The sequence below is a fragment of the Pimephales promelas genome, chromosome 2 (assembly GCF_988280905.1).
Source record: "Pimephales promelas chromosome 2, fPimPro1.hap1.1, whole genome shotgun sequence".
Taxonomy (NCBI): domain Eukaryota; kingdom Metazoa; phylum Chordata; class Actinopteri; order Cypriniformes; family Leuciscidae; genus Pimephales; species Pimephales promelas.
Window position 1 is genome coordinate 45510824 of NC_142770.1, and position 16369 is coordinate 45527192.

Here is a 16369-nt window from a genome sequence, read left to right on the forward strand (position 1 = left end):
ATTCTGCTCATACTGTTGTGACTGATTGTGAGAGTAATATTAATGTTATTTTCAGCTTTTCCCCTTTAACTGTCTCTGTGTGTGATAATCTGAGATTTGGTTATTAACTGATATTAAATCTGTAGTGAGTGTAATGATGATTTCTGCTGGTTCTGGATCAGCTGTCCGTTGTGTGAAAGTGACCTTTCATGTGCTTTTGATTTTGTAAAGTGACTTTGAGCATCAGATAGAAGCTATATTATCATGTTGGAGAAGGAATTAATATAGATTATCTAGTTAGTTTTCTGATGAAAAGATGTGACGGATGTAATATCTCATACTGCATATGTGACTGTGTGTGTGTTTTATTTTAGTTATAGATGACAGTCTGATGTTCTGCTGATCATCTGATGGTGAATAAGGATCCACTACAGAGACTCACAGTCAACAGAATCAACAGAGACTGAAGATACAGTGACTTCACTGTTAGAAATTAAGACTTCATTTAGATTTCAACCATCCTCTGACAGACCTGATGAGGCGGCAGTGAAACACCTTTTATTTCACTGCAAATTACACTTTCTCATTCATAGATTAACCATTTTATTTGTATAATGCACAGTATATAAAAATGTTGGAGTTTTAGAGTAAATATAGATCCTGAATGTGTGTGTGTTGAACCAGCAGAGGGCAGGCCCGGTTCTGGAAACAAATCACTGAGGGTGCTCAAAATACATAGTTCCCACATGACGTCACAACATACAGGCATTTGCCGACCCGGCGCCATTGCTGAGGGCAAAACATTAGAAGAAGCAATACGAGTTGAACGAAGTGATATGAGTTTCGTGCTATAAAGTGAAAATGGTCATCTCCTGCTGGGTCAATGGATGATAAAATCGTGCCGGAGGTTCAGTTAAATCGGGATTTTACACTATACCCGTCATTAGACTCCATGGATGTGAGAAGACTAAGCTTTTGTCCGAACAACGACGGAGATTATGGCTGGCGAGCATAAACAGGAAAGAAACTCACTCAAAACACGCACGAATTTGTTTGACAAAAGCACAATGTTGTGTTTTATTGTGAGTGTAAACAAATATAAGTTAACACATTGCAGTTTGTATAATGTCCTGTATGAACAAAATGACGAGGTATTAAAAACTTACAAAACAACATTGTTTCCACTGTTTGATCTCACATTCCAGCATTGTAATCTCAGATTATGTCCCTAAAGATCCCGCGTATAATGTAGTTCCGGCGCATTAGCTACATTAATTAAAATGCACGCGAGTTATTTATTTTTATATTCATGCACCGAATCATGACGCCCGCAAGTACATGCATATTACAGAAAGCACCGGTGACTGTTTTAAGGGGAACATAGGAATTAAGTTGTGCAGGCTATGGCTTTTTAATAGACAGATTAGCATCATGCTACTTCGCTATGATGACTAAGTTACTTTTCCATTGATTGCACTTGAGCAAACGTCACCAAATCAACCCCACGTCAATCTGATCGTACGCCTCCAGTGATTTCCAGCCTCGGAATTGCTCACATGTGTAAAAACTCCTCACCAATACCAGATGTTACACATGAAAATACCGTATCTGAGGCAAAGTTGCATAATCAGTGCTCAGTGCTTCCTTTGTTACTGGATACAGATCCACACCATTTATGAATGAAATTTTCGCATTGTACCTCTCTCTGTCTTGTTTTAATAGTCTCTTTATAATCTATTTCACTTTGTCTTTTCATGATTTGCATAACAATATAAACAGAAATAAAAATTTGTTCGTAAAACGACATTCTCTGATCAAACTTAGTAAATGCCTATGGTAAACACAGCGGTTTTGCCCTCAAAGATGGCGTCTCCGGGGAGGTCACGTGACTTTAATTCGCCTGTGGGAACTATGTAGGCTATAGGGCAATATTGTAATTGCTGTTATGATAAACGATATGCGATCTGCATGATTGACTAGCCTATGTCCCTGTACGAGCTTTTGTGCTTTACATTTATATCATATGATATAGTTAATAAATGTTACACACAGAGTGCTTTTCCCCAAAATATCAGCAGTATTGCAAATGTGTGAAGTATTGAAACTAAAACTGACTACATTTAAGACATTTAGTTTCTGACGACAATGAATCAGTCCATTTAAACAGCTGATTTAAAGATTAAATGACTCACTCATTAAGACAGTCAAATGCTGGTCACTCGATCGGCCGCGGCACTTGCTGGGGTTTATCGTCGGTGTTTGAATGGGTGTCCTGCGGTGAGAGTGAAGGCAGGCGGTGTCATTTCGTCTTGTTGTGATGTAGAGCTTTGAGCTTTCTTGAGCCAATGTCATATGTCCATGATTAAAAATGGACAATTCATATTTTTAGGCTACCTAAAGGCCTCTTTTCCTGAGCGGGACGCACATCCAAGCAAAGTGGGCAATTAAAGAGACAGCTTCACCTATTTATCACGATCGCGAAAGGACACAACCAATCCAGTGCATTAAACATGAAAGCATAATGAAATCATTTCTGATTTGAAAAATCACATTAATGGGTTTATTTTGTGATTTACATGTATGTGAAAATCCAGTGAAATCCAGTGTGAAATCCAGAGCGGCGCATCAAGCAAAAACAATTGATCTTTTTACTTTATAACAGATAAATTCAGCCACAGATGCCACTCCGTGGCCACCATAACTGCCATAGAGTTGCCTTTAATCTTTACTCTTTTATTTTTTTTTACAGGGACAGTGCATATTGATAAACATTCCTGTAAATATGCCAGAATTATCCAAAAGGCTATATTTCATCTGTAGTCCCTAGACAGATGGTTAAAAGTCACCCTAAAACAGAATAAATGTACATATTTGCATAATATAAAAATTACAATACATTTAGTAAGAAATAGTATTATGTTAAAATATACGACCGAAACACATCAAACCTACAAACAAACTAACATCAGACAAGAGAAAAAAAAATAAGATGAATAAATTATAAATAAATAAAAAATAACACATACAAACACGCAAGGACAGAAGCCAGCAGTGGGCAGCTAGAGCAGAACTAGAAGTAAGTTAATGTTGACAGCTCTGACAATCAATGAGCCATTTCATTAAAGGAACACTATGCAGTTATTTTAGCTTAATTTAAAGCCACAATATGTATTTTTTCTGCTTTAAAAATAGCAAAAATAACTGTATCTATGTTATATATTTCTATTAGATGTGTACTTACATTATCCCGACAGTTTCCACCAACTTTCAAATACGGAAAAATTTATAGTTTAATTCGAAGACACGGGACGTTTCTTTATTTCCGTTTCGTCGCCCGTTTGCCGTCATATAACCTTTGACTCCACTATTTTCTCTAACTTCCTGCGGAACCCGGCGAAACCGCCAAACACAAAGGGGAACACTGGACTACCGCCAATAAAGCAAAGAAAATGACGAAGAAAAAAAAGTAGTACGTATTTTTATGTGTGTAAATCACGTGCCCGCTCACGAGCACTCACTCTTAACAGACACACTGTCCCCGCCGGTGCTGCTCGCGCATAAAGCGCTCCCCGTTCACAGTAAACGGGTCGTCTCATTCAAAACTGATTCAAAACAGCCAACTGTTGCTGTTAGCGAGCCGCGCACATTAAATACTCAACGACGTCGACCTTCATTGGCCAGCAGCGTGGACGACATATCTAGCCTTTATATAGATATCTATGGCCTAAATGGTCCACTTTGGAAAACGTGTAGATGTCATGGTTTAACCCATAGATATGTATATAAAGGCTAGATATGTTGTCCACGCTGCTGGCCAATGGAGGTCGCCGTCTGCACCTGGCGGCCATCTTGTCACAGGCAGCTCGCTCACTCGTAACATTGTGTTAATGGTACATGCACTATTTAAATGACCATAACTTGCTCAATTTTCTACCGATTTTCAAACGGTTTGTTTTGTTATAAACGTCAGAGATGTAGTTATGACACTGCATACTTATGAATAAAAAGTGTATAAATAAATAATCATCCAGATAATTATAGCCACGTTAACAACGTTTGTAAGAAACCAAACCACTTGTAAATCCGTCAAGATTTCAACGAGATAAGAGTATTTGTGTTCGTGCTGACCACTCATCTTACATCAGCTTGTCTGTGACAAGATGGCCGCCGGTGATGACGATGGAAACTCCGCCGTAACACATCTAGCCTTGGCTTTATATACATATCTATGGTTTAACCCCCTCAAACGTGAAACTTACACGTTTGCGTTAACACGCTCCAGTGGAGAGATACCCGGATGTTGACCTATTCTACACGCAATCGCCTGAGGGGTTGACGTCATTGTACGGAGCCCCTCCCCTTTCCGCCATGTTGGTTGGATTCCCACGGCAAGACAGTATTGTTTACGTGTGTTTTTAGCAATTCCGCGGTTCTCGCAATTCCGCACTGTTTTACCATGCCTGGAAGTCACTGCTGCGTTAAAAACTCCTCCAGTAACTCACACGAGACATATGGAAAACATAGGAACAATGGAATACAGTTTTTTAGGTTACCGAAATGGACACAGCAGCATCAGGGAGAGTCTCTGACCTGACGAGGAGACGCCGGATTGCTTGGTTTGCTTTATTTGCTTTATTTGCTTTTTTTTTTCTTGGTATTGCTTGGATTGCTTTAGCCTTTAGTATACGTTTTTCACTGTTTGGTGTGCCTTAACGAACATACGCAAAAGTTTTTGAGTGCCTTGTTCATTACTTTTTTATTTCATTGAAATAAATGTTGGAAACAACGTGATATGGCTTAACAATATTTATTGAGAACTGAAATATATAGGCTACATATATATTTGGACAACATAAGTTTCATGGACAACCATAGGTGGCGCTAGGGAGGGGCTAGCAGGTGCTTCAGCACCCCCAAGAAAGACCAATGCACCCCAATAGCACCCCCAACCCCAAAAATAATATCTAAAAGCAATTATATTTTGGCTGTATAGAAAACAGTTTACTAATAAAAATCAATGTTTTCGTATAATCTAATTAATAGCCTAAATGATAAAATAATTTTACAAATTTTACAAGACAAAGATTTTACTCGTTACATATGCGACGTCCACAAACATACAGTGAAAAATTATTTGAGTCATTTATTTCAGTCAAAACCAAATCTAAGACGCAAATATTCACTCGATGGATATATGCCATTTAAAATTTTAAAATGAACTTCTTTAACTTTGGAGGGTAACGGGGATTTTAAATACTCAGTTCTAAGTCTGTGAATGCTATCTTTGGAGAAAAAATGTGAAATTGAGTTTCTATACACTAATAAAGGATAAGAAATGTGATTAAATTTATTTCTAACAGTTTTGTTTGAAAGTTGGCTTCCTTTAAAATCACAGCCTTCAACTAACAATACTGGAAGATGTGGGATTATAGAGACAGAATAAGAGAGAATTTCTTTAATTTGACATACAACAGCTTTAGGGATGGCTTTAGTAATAGATTCAAAACTGGCCCGATTGCAAATGAAATTATATTTAATACAAAAATGCTCATATGATATAATTCCATTATTGCTGTCAATTAAATGTGACACAGCCCAAATACCTTTCTCCAACCAAATCTTGTCAAACAGTGATTTATTCCTGACCATAATATATCTATTGTTCCATAATGGTGTATTGTGTGGTGTAAAGTTATGATTATAAAAAATATTCCAGTATAACAAAACCTGTTGATCAAATTTGGATGATTTTATCGGCAGACGTTGAACGGTGAAATCACAATTTAGTAAAAATTCTATTCCTCCTAATTTCTTAAACAATTCTCTAGGAATATGAAACCAAAAATGATTGTGGTTTAAAAAGGATTTCAGGGTCCCATTTATAGCATCAAAATCAATGGCTTGTAACCCTCCATCTTTATAGTCTTTTGTCATCTCTACCCTTCTGATGTCATGGGTTTTCTTTCTCCAGATGTAACCAAAGTTGACCTGATTGATTTTTTTAATGGCTCTGGATAGATTAATCTGGAAATGCTCTCCATCTTTGTCAAAAATACTCTACCTAATATGCTTATATCTCGCAAAAGCCAGGAATTAAGTTTCATTTGACATTTATCTAATATTTTCCACACATTCATATTTTCATTTTCAACAGAATTTTTTGAAATAAGCATTCCTGAGTACTTGACTTTTGATTTTATAGGGATGTTATAGGCCTCAGTTAAGTGACAATGATGAATTGACATTAATTCACATTTTTTAAAATTCATTTTTAAACCAGAGGCTTTAGAGAACGTGTTAATTAATTGTAAAATTTGTGGGACCTCAGTTAGCTTCTTCATGAAAATGGTAGTATCGTCTGCAAACTGGCTGATGATTACTGGCTGGCCAAGTATATCTAGCGGGGCTATGCATGAGTTCCTGATAAAGATAGAAAGCATTTCTGTTGCTATAAGAAAAAGAAATGGGGAAATAGGGCAACCCTGTTTTATGCCACGATTGATTGGAAATCTTGGTGACCTCCTGATAAGGAAACCGAACTATTCAAATTTTCATAAAGGGATTTTATAATATTTCGAAATTTATCTCCAAGTTTAAACAATCAAAAATAAATGGGTGTTCGATTGAATCAAAAGCCTTGTAGAAGTCAACGAAGAGAATAAAGCCATCATCTTTTATTAGATGTCTGTAATCTAAAAGATCAAGCACTAAACGAATATTGTTGTGTATGGATCTCCCCTTCATAAAACTGGACTGGGAATCACTTATAATTTTATGTAAAAATAATTTCAATCTGTTAGCATATATGAGGGTAACAGTTTTATAATCAGTGTTCAACAATGTGATTGGTCTAAAGTTATCTAAAAGCTTTGGGTCCTTATCAGGTTTGGGGATTAAGGTTATGACCTCTTGTTTCATTGAGAGAGGGAAAGTCAAACTTTCAGTTGCTTCCTTTAACATAAGCAAAAAAGGGTCTTTTAGTCAATTCCAAAAGTGTTTATAAAAATTAGCCGTAAGGCCATCACAGCCTGGAGATTTGTCTAAAGCCAAGCTACTTACTGCTTTATCTAACTCATCAGGGGAAATATCAGCATCACAGCGCACTACATCTTCATCATCTATATGGGGAATAAGATCTTTAATATGGTTGAAAAATAAAACTTCACCGTCCAGAGAAAATGTTGAGGAGTATAACTTGCTGTAAAAAGAAACAACTTCTTTAGTAATTGAAGCTTGGTCTGTGATTACCTGATCCTGAAGTGATAAAGCTTTCATTGAAAGTTTCTCTTGCCTTCTTTTTTCTAAATGACAGAAGTATGACGTACTTCTTTCCCCATCCTCAATCCATTCAGCTCTGGACCTGATAAAGGCCCCTTCCGCTTTACGAAGATAGATATCATCATGCTTGTTTAGAAGATGTTGTCATTTCTGTTCATCATTATCAGTAGGTGAAGTTTTAATATAATACATATTTATATCTTTAATAATATTAATTTCAGATAATCTGTTACTTCTATTAGTAGTTTTTCCAAAATGAATAGAATATTCTCTCATTTTAAATTTAAGGAATTCCCATTTGGAGATATAAGATGCTATTGAATTATCAGACATCACATTAGCAATCGTGGCTTTGATATCTTTATAAAATGAATGGCTTTTTAATAAACTAGAATTGAATTTCCAGTACCCTTTATTCTGTCGGCTAACACCAGGAGGATTAAAACGCAGCTTAATAACAGCGTGATCTGTGAGAGGAGCTGCTGACATACCACAGTCACTGATGGAGTTTATAATGGAGACAGAAAGGAACCGGAAATCTATTCTCGACTTTGCTACGTTGTTTGGTTTAAACCATGAATATTGCTTCACGTTAGGATATTTAAATCTCCAGCAGGGATCCAAAAGATTGTGAGTGCGACAAATATCCATTAAAGCAGGGTTGTAACAACTGTGATTACATCTGGATGGACATCTATCAAGCCATTCATCACTAACCATGTTAAAGTCACCACCCATAACTATAATCGCAGTGGGATAAGTGAGTTTAAGGGTAGCTATGACATTAGAAACATCCGAAATCAACTGTCTATTTTGAATTAAATTATTGAACCCATAAACATTGACCTGAATAAAATAGAGATCATCTCATAACACAAATTAGCCAGTGACCATTATTACTAAATCTAGATGTCACTATTTTACCAGGTGAGTTACAGAACAAGATGGCGACACCTGCTGATGATCAAAGATGATTTTGTCACCCCATTGGTTTACCCAAAACTTTTCATCCTCTGGTGTTGAGTGAGTTTCTTGCAACAAAGTGAAGTGCGCTTTTTCATCCTTACAAAACAAAAATATTGATTTTCTCTTAGTGTTCTCTCTTAAACCCCTAACATTAAGTGAAATACATGAAAAAGAAACCATCCATAACAAATAAAAAAAAATAGAAAATTAACAACCGTCAGTAAATATAAATGTCCAACAGACTAAACGTTAATGAAAAGTGAGAAAGAGAAAAAAGCTCAAATAGGCAGTGTCCCTTCAGAATGGATTACTGAAACCATCCAAAAAGATCTTAAAGTCACTCGGCCTTTCCAAACCTTGAACAAAACAGGCCTCTTGATCCTAAACGTTACCTTGTGTGCTGCTGTGTCCGTTAATGTATCCAGCACCCCCTCTGAAGTATGCACGCTTTCCAGCATGTCTTGCTTCTCTTATTTTAGGCCACAGTGCAGCTCGGGTCTCCCTGTCGGCTTTGCAGAGGTCTTCGATGAAGCTGATACGAAGTTCTTTGCAGATCGCGTGATCCTTGGTCGTTCTCCACAACGCATCTCGATGGAATCTCTGCGTGAACTGAATTATGACGTTTTCTTCACGTCTCCCTATTCGATGAACTGAGTCCACAATCTGATTGATACTCGAGGACCATGATGGAGAGATTTTAACGAGTAAATCAGCGACCGCCTGACGTATGTCTTCACCTTCTTTTTCTTTTAATCCTCGAATTCCTCCGGCGTTTGTATCGTTCTAGCTCCAAGACACGCTCCGTTAGCTCCGCGCTGTCTTTCTTTACAGCCGACACATCACGAACAGTCGATTGCAACTGCATTTTACAACCTTTCATTTCTGCTGCATTGAACTCGACAGCCTTAGCAATGCTGGTCAACATGATGGAGTTATGTTACAGCTGGTGTCTAGTGTATCCACCTTATCAGTTAGCTGCTTTATGGCTTCCAGGACCGTATTCATAGCTTCATTCCCTTCTGTCCCAGTATCCTGCTTTTCCGCAGCTGGTGTGATCTTTAGTGGTGAGAACGGGTCTTTTCTTTTATGGTTTCTCGGTGGACTCACCTCCATCCTTCCAGCATACTCGTGGTCGACAGGTGTCTCGTTGCTGCGTGATAAAGCCAGATTCTTTTTCTTCGATGTCATGGTGTACAAACTTTTCCGGAGGTTCCGTTTTATTTGTAGATTCAAAAGGAGCACAATATGGCAATTTGGATAGCGAAATCTGGGACAGGCCTAGAGAGCTCAAACCATGCAATGCACCCGATCCGCCATCTTGCCCTCATAACTAATGATCTCTGCAACGGAAGTGAATCAATCAAAACTAACTTTAGCTGGACAATAACTTTATTCTAGAGCTGCTGTAAAACCAATACAATCTGCTACTGTAATTTCCTATTGTCACTGTAAAGCGGCTCTATATTGTTAAAGCGCTGTATAAGTGAAGGAGACTGGACTGACTATTGTGTAAAGGAACATGTTTCTCTCTGTGTGACTCTATAAGGCTTCAGTGATCAGAGGAAACAGGAGTTTTGCTTCTAGTGACGCAGTACGAGTGAACCGTATCGAGAGCCGACAGAAGAGATCACTTTACAACATCACCATTTATTCATTCATATTTCCCAATCACGAACTGTCCTTTCCTCTTAATGACTTTTGGCCATTTCACTTATTAAATTAAAAGTAGTCCAAAGTGAAGTAAAGTTATCAGGAACAACGAATTAAACCAACCATTAAACTGTTATAAAGTTTACAATACAGTATTTTTACAGTATGGTTATGATTGATCTGATTCTTTCAGGTTTATGTCACATTGCATTGTTCCACATTTGTAGATTGTCTTAAAGGTTAATATAAAATCATCTGCTAAATGACTAAATGTAATTATTAACATGATTGGATGATGACAAACTTATTTCATATCATACAGATGTGATCTAACAAAGTCCTCTTTATGATTTATTATCAGGAACTGTGAGTTTGCAGAAAGAAAAATGAAAGACAAAACTGAACAAATGAAGGCAAGGATGAACAAATAAAAAAGAGAACCAAAAGAATAAACAAAACAGAAATAATGAAGAAAAAAGGATGAACAGTAATAATAAATTAAGTAAAGAGAAGAGAGAGAAAAACGAAATAGGATAAAAAAGTAACACATAAAAAAACAATCTGTAAAAGACGTGAATGCTTTGCGCAAAACTGTACCACTTTATTTATAAAATATTAATCTCCAACCTGTCTCCAACGCGCGTTCATCTGCTCTCACGCATGCGCCGCGTGGTGCTCTCGTGAACGCGCGTCTCTCTCTCGTCACAAACAGAAAGTGAAAGTTAGTTTTCCTGTCGCCAATTGAGATGGAAAAATACAATACGACATGAAAAACAGAGCATCAAGTGTTTATCAACGCTTAAGAATTAATTTACTTGTAGTTTTATGATGTTAAAGCTGGAGGATTTGAGATCCTGTATCTTGTAAAAGTTTGATCAAGGTGAGTGTTCGTGATTGTTTGTTTGATATAAAATCTTTAAAGGTTTTCTTTCACTCCAAGGTTTCTTTTGTGTTTCGTAATGTTTGTGATTCTTCAGAAGTTTATATGTGTAAACATTCATAGGCCAAATCACAGCTCACAGACAAACGCTTTTTAAACATGAGAGTCTGTCGATGCGGGTCGGGGTTTGTTTTCTTTCACCCGAACATGTTCAGCGTTTCCGGTGTCCGTTATTTTCCATGAAATCAAACGGCCGACTTGTGTGTGTGTGTGTGTGTGTGCGCGCGCGCGTGTGTGTAAAGGCCCAAATGGGCGTGAGTTAACGAAGTTATTACACGATCCCTTTTCTCACACACTCCAGATATGTCCAGATAAATTATGAAGGTCGTTTAATTTAATCATTTAATATTGTGTCTGAATGTTTGTTCATCAGAGTCAGTGGAGGAGATCAAACTCCTGATCTTCATCATGGCTGATTCACAAGCATCCAGAGATGGAGATTTCTCTCCAGGACACAGGTACTTTCAACTAACACTGTTAAATATTGTGTCACATCTCAGAAAAATATCAGTTTTGTTTTGTGCCTAATTTTTCTTGTGTTTTTGTTTTGAAACTAACATGAATTATTAAATAAAACGATCATAAAGTTTCTTCAAAGTGCTTTAAGATGAAAGATGAATGTGTTTATATTAATATGTTTTGCGGTCTGGGAAAACCCGTCGGAAAACCCGTACGTTTTTTTAGTAAGGTCTAAATATAGATTGAATGTCAGTTTTTTTTTTTTTTTCTCAAAATTGGGTTTTTATTAAATGATTATTCTACAACATCTTGTTTATCATCTCTGAATATATCTTTGGAAAATTCACTATTAGTGCAGAAAAATAGCGATTTATACTGGCCAGCTGACAAGACTGTGTTTCTCTTTAAGAACACGCACGGCAAAAAACAATATCTCCCGTTGAGCTCTCCTTCTCTTAACACTCCAAAGACAGTTCACCTATAAAAATAAACCACACCACAGAATAAAGTCCAGTCCTGGGTGAACTACAACGGCTGCACGCAAGTTTTATTTATTTTTATCCAGCGTTATCGTGTGGCGTGATGCGGAACACAAGAGAACAGATTTTAAAGCTGCTCGTTTAAAAGATCTTGCTCGCCTCTCAATCATTCAATTTCAAAACGGGTTTCACTGGATGAATTTTGAGTTCATAAGCTTTCGAATGATACCTAATCTATGATGATAACTAAAATATGTGATATGAAAAAAAGGCAATAAATAAAGAGCACCAGTCGTCTCACTAGTAGGACTTGACAGTAAATTAAACCGTTTTTTCTCAATTCCGTTTCTGAAAATCACAGCGATCAGTCGACTTCAGATAACCACAACGTCTGTTACAGAAAAACAATAAAATAAATAAAATAATAGGGTCTTAATAGGGTCTCAAATCCTGTAAAATGTCAAATTTCACCATGTGGTGGGTTTTCCCAGATCGCATCACATATGGTTCCTCTCATAACGAATGAACACAGTAATGTAGAGGATTAAACTGAATCTGTTCTCTGTTCCAGTTCAGTCCAGCAGAAGAGCTCAAACCCAGAGTTCAGCTGTGTGTCTGTGAAGAGTGACTGGTCTATGGATAAGCCAATAAAGTTTAAGAGTGGAGACACACGGCCTAATCTCAGGTATATCATTTATATAAAAGATGTGCAATAGTGACACTTCTGAATTAGACTCATAATTGATCTTTGAATTAGACTCATTATCTTATATTACGGGACATGTAGGTAAACTACAAACTGGAAGGTTGGTGGCTCAATCCCCGGTTCCACCTGACCAAGTGTCAAGGTGTCCGTGAGCAAGACACCTAACTCAAGCTGTGTGCGTGTGTGTGTGTGTGTGTGTGTGTGTGTGTGTGAATGAGTGTGTGAATGAGTGTATGAATGATTGTGTGAATGAGTGTGTGAATGAGTGTGTGAATGAGTGTGAATGAGTGTGTGAATGAGTGTGTGAATGAGTGTGAATGAGTGTGTGAATGAGTGTGTGAATGAGTGTGTGAATGAGTGTTTGAATGAGTGTGTGAATGAGTGTGTGAATGAGTGTATGAATGAGTGTATGAATGAGTGTATGAATGAGTGTATGAATGGGTGTATGAATGAGTGTATGAATGGGTGAATGTGAGGCAAAAATGTAAAGCGCTTTGGTGGCCATTGGGTCTGTGAAAGTGCCATTTCCCATTTATCTCAGTCAGTCTAACACTAGCAATGATATCAAGTGCTGAGGTTTTCAGGACGGCGTCTTTGTTCGGCGAAAACCGTGCTTCGGATGAGACGTTAAACCGAGGTCCTGACTCTCTGTGGTCATTAAAAATCCCAGGATGTCCTTTGATAAAGAGTAGGGGTGTAACCCCGGCATCCTGGCCAAATTTGCCCAGTGGCCTCTGTCCATCATGGCCTCCTAATCATCCCCATATATACCAATTGGCTTCATCACTGTCTCCTCTCCACCAGTAAGCTGGTGTGTGGTGAGCGTTCTGGCGCAATATGGCTGCCGTCGCATCATCCAGGTGGAGCTGCACACTGGTGGTGGTTGAGGAGATTCCCCCTCTCTCTGTGAAGCGCTTTGAGGGCAGAGAAAAGTGCTATATAAATGTAATGAATTATTATTATTATTACTTTTATATAATGGAGTCGGTGTAAAATTGAGCAGATGTTAGTAAGCGCTGGTTCAGATTTGTTGAGAGCTTCACAGTGTCTGGTCAGAACAGTGATGTTTCACAGCAAGATACCGTTACTAGAGTATAGGCGGCGAGCTACATAGGCCTACCGTGCACCCCCCCCCCCCACCCCCCAACAAAACCATACTTTTTTGAAAGGTCTGGATGTGTAGAATATGAATCTGAATTTTAACATTGAAAATTTTGGGTTGCACTACCTGTTTTAGGCCTGTGAATAGGGAAACCCTAAAAACGTTTTTAAGCGATTTTAGCATTTCAAGATTGGCCTAGTCAATCAGAACAGCTTTTAAGGGACCCAATACACACTCAAACTTAACATATGATGACTTAGGTCAAATATCTACCATGCTGCTTATTGGTAGGTGTCTAAAATTAACATAGTTAAGGCTTTATGTTGACATAATGAGCCCATTTCATGCATAGGCCACAACCATTCGCCTATCATACACCCCAACCCCCTCCCCTGACAAAATCATGCTTTTCTGAAAGGTCTGCATGTGTAGAATATTAATATGAATGTTAACATTGACATTTTTGGGATACACTACCTGTTTTAGCCCTGAATAGGGAAACTCTAAAAAACGATTTTAAGCTATTTTAACATGTCGAGATTGGCCTAGTCAATCAGAACAGCTTTTAGGTTACTCAATACTCTTACTATACTACATTGATAGTTACTTTAAATAGTTGTTTTTAATTATTTTTTATTTAATATAGTTAAGGCCTTGTATGGATATAATCGATCAAGGTCCATTTCCATAGTATCACTTAACATGCTAACATTCCAACCCTCATTACCCTTTCCATCAAAGGGGTGTGGCTCACAAATCATTTCATTGACAAATCAGAAACCTGTCTGGGTTGTTCATCCAATGACAAAATAAGATATTTGTTGAATTTTCATTAATAGTTTCCTCTGTGTCAGACAGGTTTATAAAGATTGTCCTGAAAGACTGTTCTTACTCACACAGACAGATCCTCCAAGTCTGCATCCTCTGCCTATACAGCTAGAAATTTGTTTCACTGAATTGCTCGATGTTTGATATTTTAGTTTACAATTTAATATAATTGACCCCTCTTACTACACTACATTGATGCTTACTTTTACTTTTAGCATCAACTACATTGATGCTTACGTTTTTAATTATTTTAAATGACATTTGATAGATTAATAGATATATAGCCTACTTTATTCATACCAAAGGGAAATTTTAGACGTCCAGTAGCTTATTCACACACACACACACACACACACACACACGCACACACACACACACACACACACACACACACACACACATATCTCATAAACATAGATAATCTAGTCGGTTATGTAGTTGGTTTCTTCAACATACACTCTAAAAAAAAATGGTGCTAAATAGCACTAAAAGTGGTTCATTGGCTTGTAATCATAGGGGAACCACTTTAAGTGCCATATAGCACTTTTCTTTGTCATATGGTGCTATGTAGAACCATAAGAGGTGCCATAGAGCATGTTAACCAACCCAGAGAACCACTGAAGAACCGCTGAAGAACCAAACTGGGCTTAGTGGTGCTATATAGCAGCATGACCACTGCAAAGAACCCCTGAAGAACCTTTTTTTTAGCTGAACTGCTCAGTTATGTCTGAGTCAAGACATGAGTCAGTGGGCCAGGACTGCAGGTCCTTCAAGGCATAGGGGATGTCATGGGACAAAACCAAAGTCCAGATGCATTATGCATGTCCCTGGTCTTGTATATGGACCACTCGTGCGATTATGGGCAAAAGCAGATTCTGATGCAAGATTAGCCAGAATCAAAGAAATAAGAGACGTGAGATTAGCTGAACCACTGGAATCTGCTCACAGAATGACTGTAACCTGTGAACTTATACCAGACACCATTACAGAAAGTGATGGATATCACAGAGAATGCTAACAAAGATTCACCATGAATCTCAAAAGACTTGACCAGAAGCCTGGACTATTAGCAGCAAGTTCAAGGCAAAGTCAGAGGGCCTCAACTGGTCAAGTCAAGTCACATTTATTTATATAGCGCTTTTCACAATATAGATTGCATCAAAGCAGCTTCACAGTGATAACATAAAAGTAGTACAACACAGATAAAATATATTGTTGAATATTAAATATCCCCGACTAAGCAAGCCAAAAGTAAGGCGACAGTAGCAAGGAACCAAAACTCCATCAGATTGGATGGAGAAAAAAACCTTGGGAGAACCCAGGATCAAAACCCAGGTTCAGAACAAAACTTTGATGAAAATTTGTTTTGCAGAATTAGAGGAAAGGATCTATTTGCTACAGAAGCTAAATACCACAAATCCTGTAGAGTCCAATATACAAAAAATTTAGAAAAATGGAGAAGTGCAAACACAGAAAACAAGGCCAAACAAATCCAACTAGTAGAAGCTCACAGTGAGGCATTTGGTGCTGTATCCAAATTAGATGGAATTACAATGTTCATGTGATTGGGATTTTGGGATTAGGGAAGTTTGTGCATTGCAGATGAGCTATGTAGATTTTGGTCATATCAGTCAATTTCATCATTTTGTTGCTGCCGATGATTTCCTTGTCAATTCCTCGAGATACAGCACCAAATGCCTCACCGTGAGCTTCTACTAGTTGGATTTGTTTGGCCTTGTTTTCTGTGCTTGCACTTTTTTTTTTTGCTTGCACTCCATTTTTCTAAATTTTGTGTATATTATACATAGGGTGACCATATTTTGATTACCAAAAACCAGGACACTCGGCCCGGCAAACAGCTGGGCCTACTCAAATGATACTCAAAGTTTACTCAAAGATACCTTATTAATTTCAATAGATTTAAAGTAGGTTATGCCTCCTCTGTATCAATAGAAAATTGTTATATTGTTATAAGAAAACAG

The 16369-nt window shown here is 37.7% G+C and overlaps 1 protein-coding gene across 4 annotated transcripts in view; it reads left to right on the forward strand.

Annotated features, from left to right (window-relative positions):
* The window catches only part of LOC120464433 (NLR family CARD domain-containing protein 3), an 81663-nt gene that overhangs the window by 27060 nt on the left and 38234 nt on the right, over positions 1-16369 (forward strand). The window contains exons 1-3 of one of the 4 annotated variants that reach the window (XM_089122997.1): positions 10598-10753; positions 11187-11271; positions 12323-12436. The exons of 1 other annotated variant lie outside the window; for it this stretch is intronic. In XM_089122997.1, coding sequence (XP_088979123.1) covers positions 11222-11271; positions 12323-12436 — 164 coding nt within the window. In that variant the 5' untranslated portion in view covers positions 10598-10753; positions 11187-11221. Of the gene's footprint in view, positions 1-353; positions 1420-10597; positions 10754-11186; positions 11272-12322; positions 12437-16369 lie in introns of those variants that run through there. 2 more of the 4 variants (XM_089123003.1, XM_089123000.1) reach the window with 2 other exon arrangements.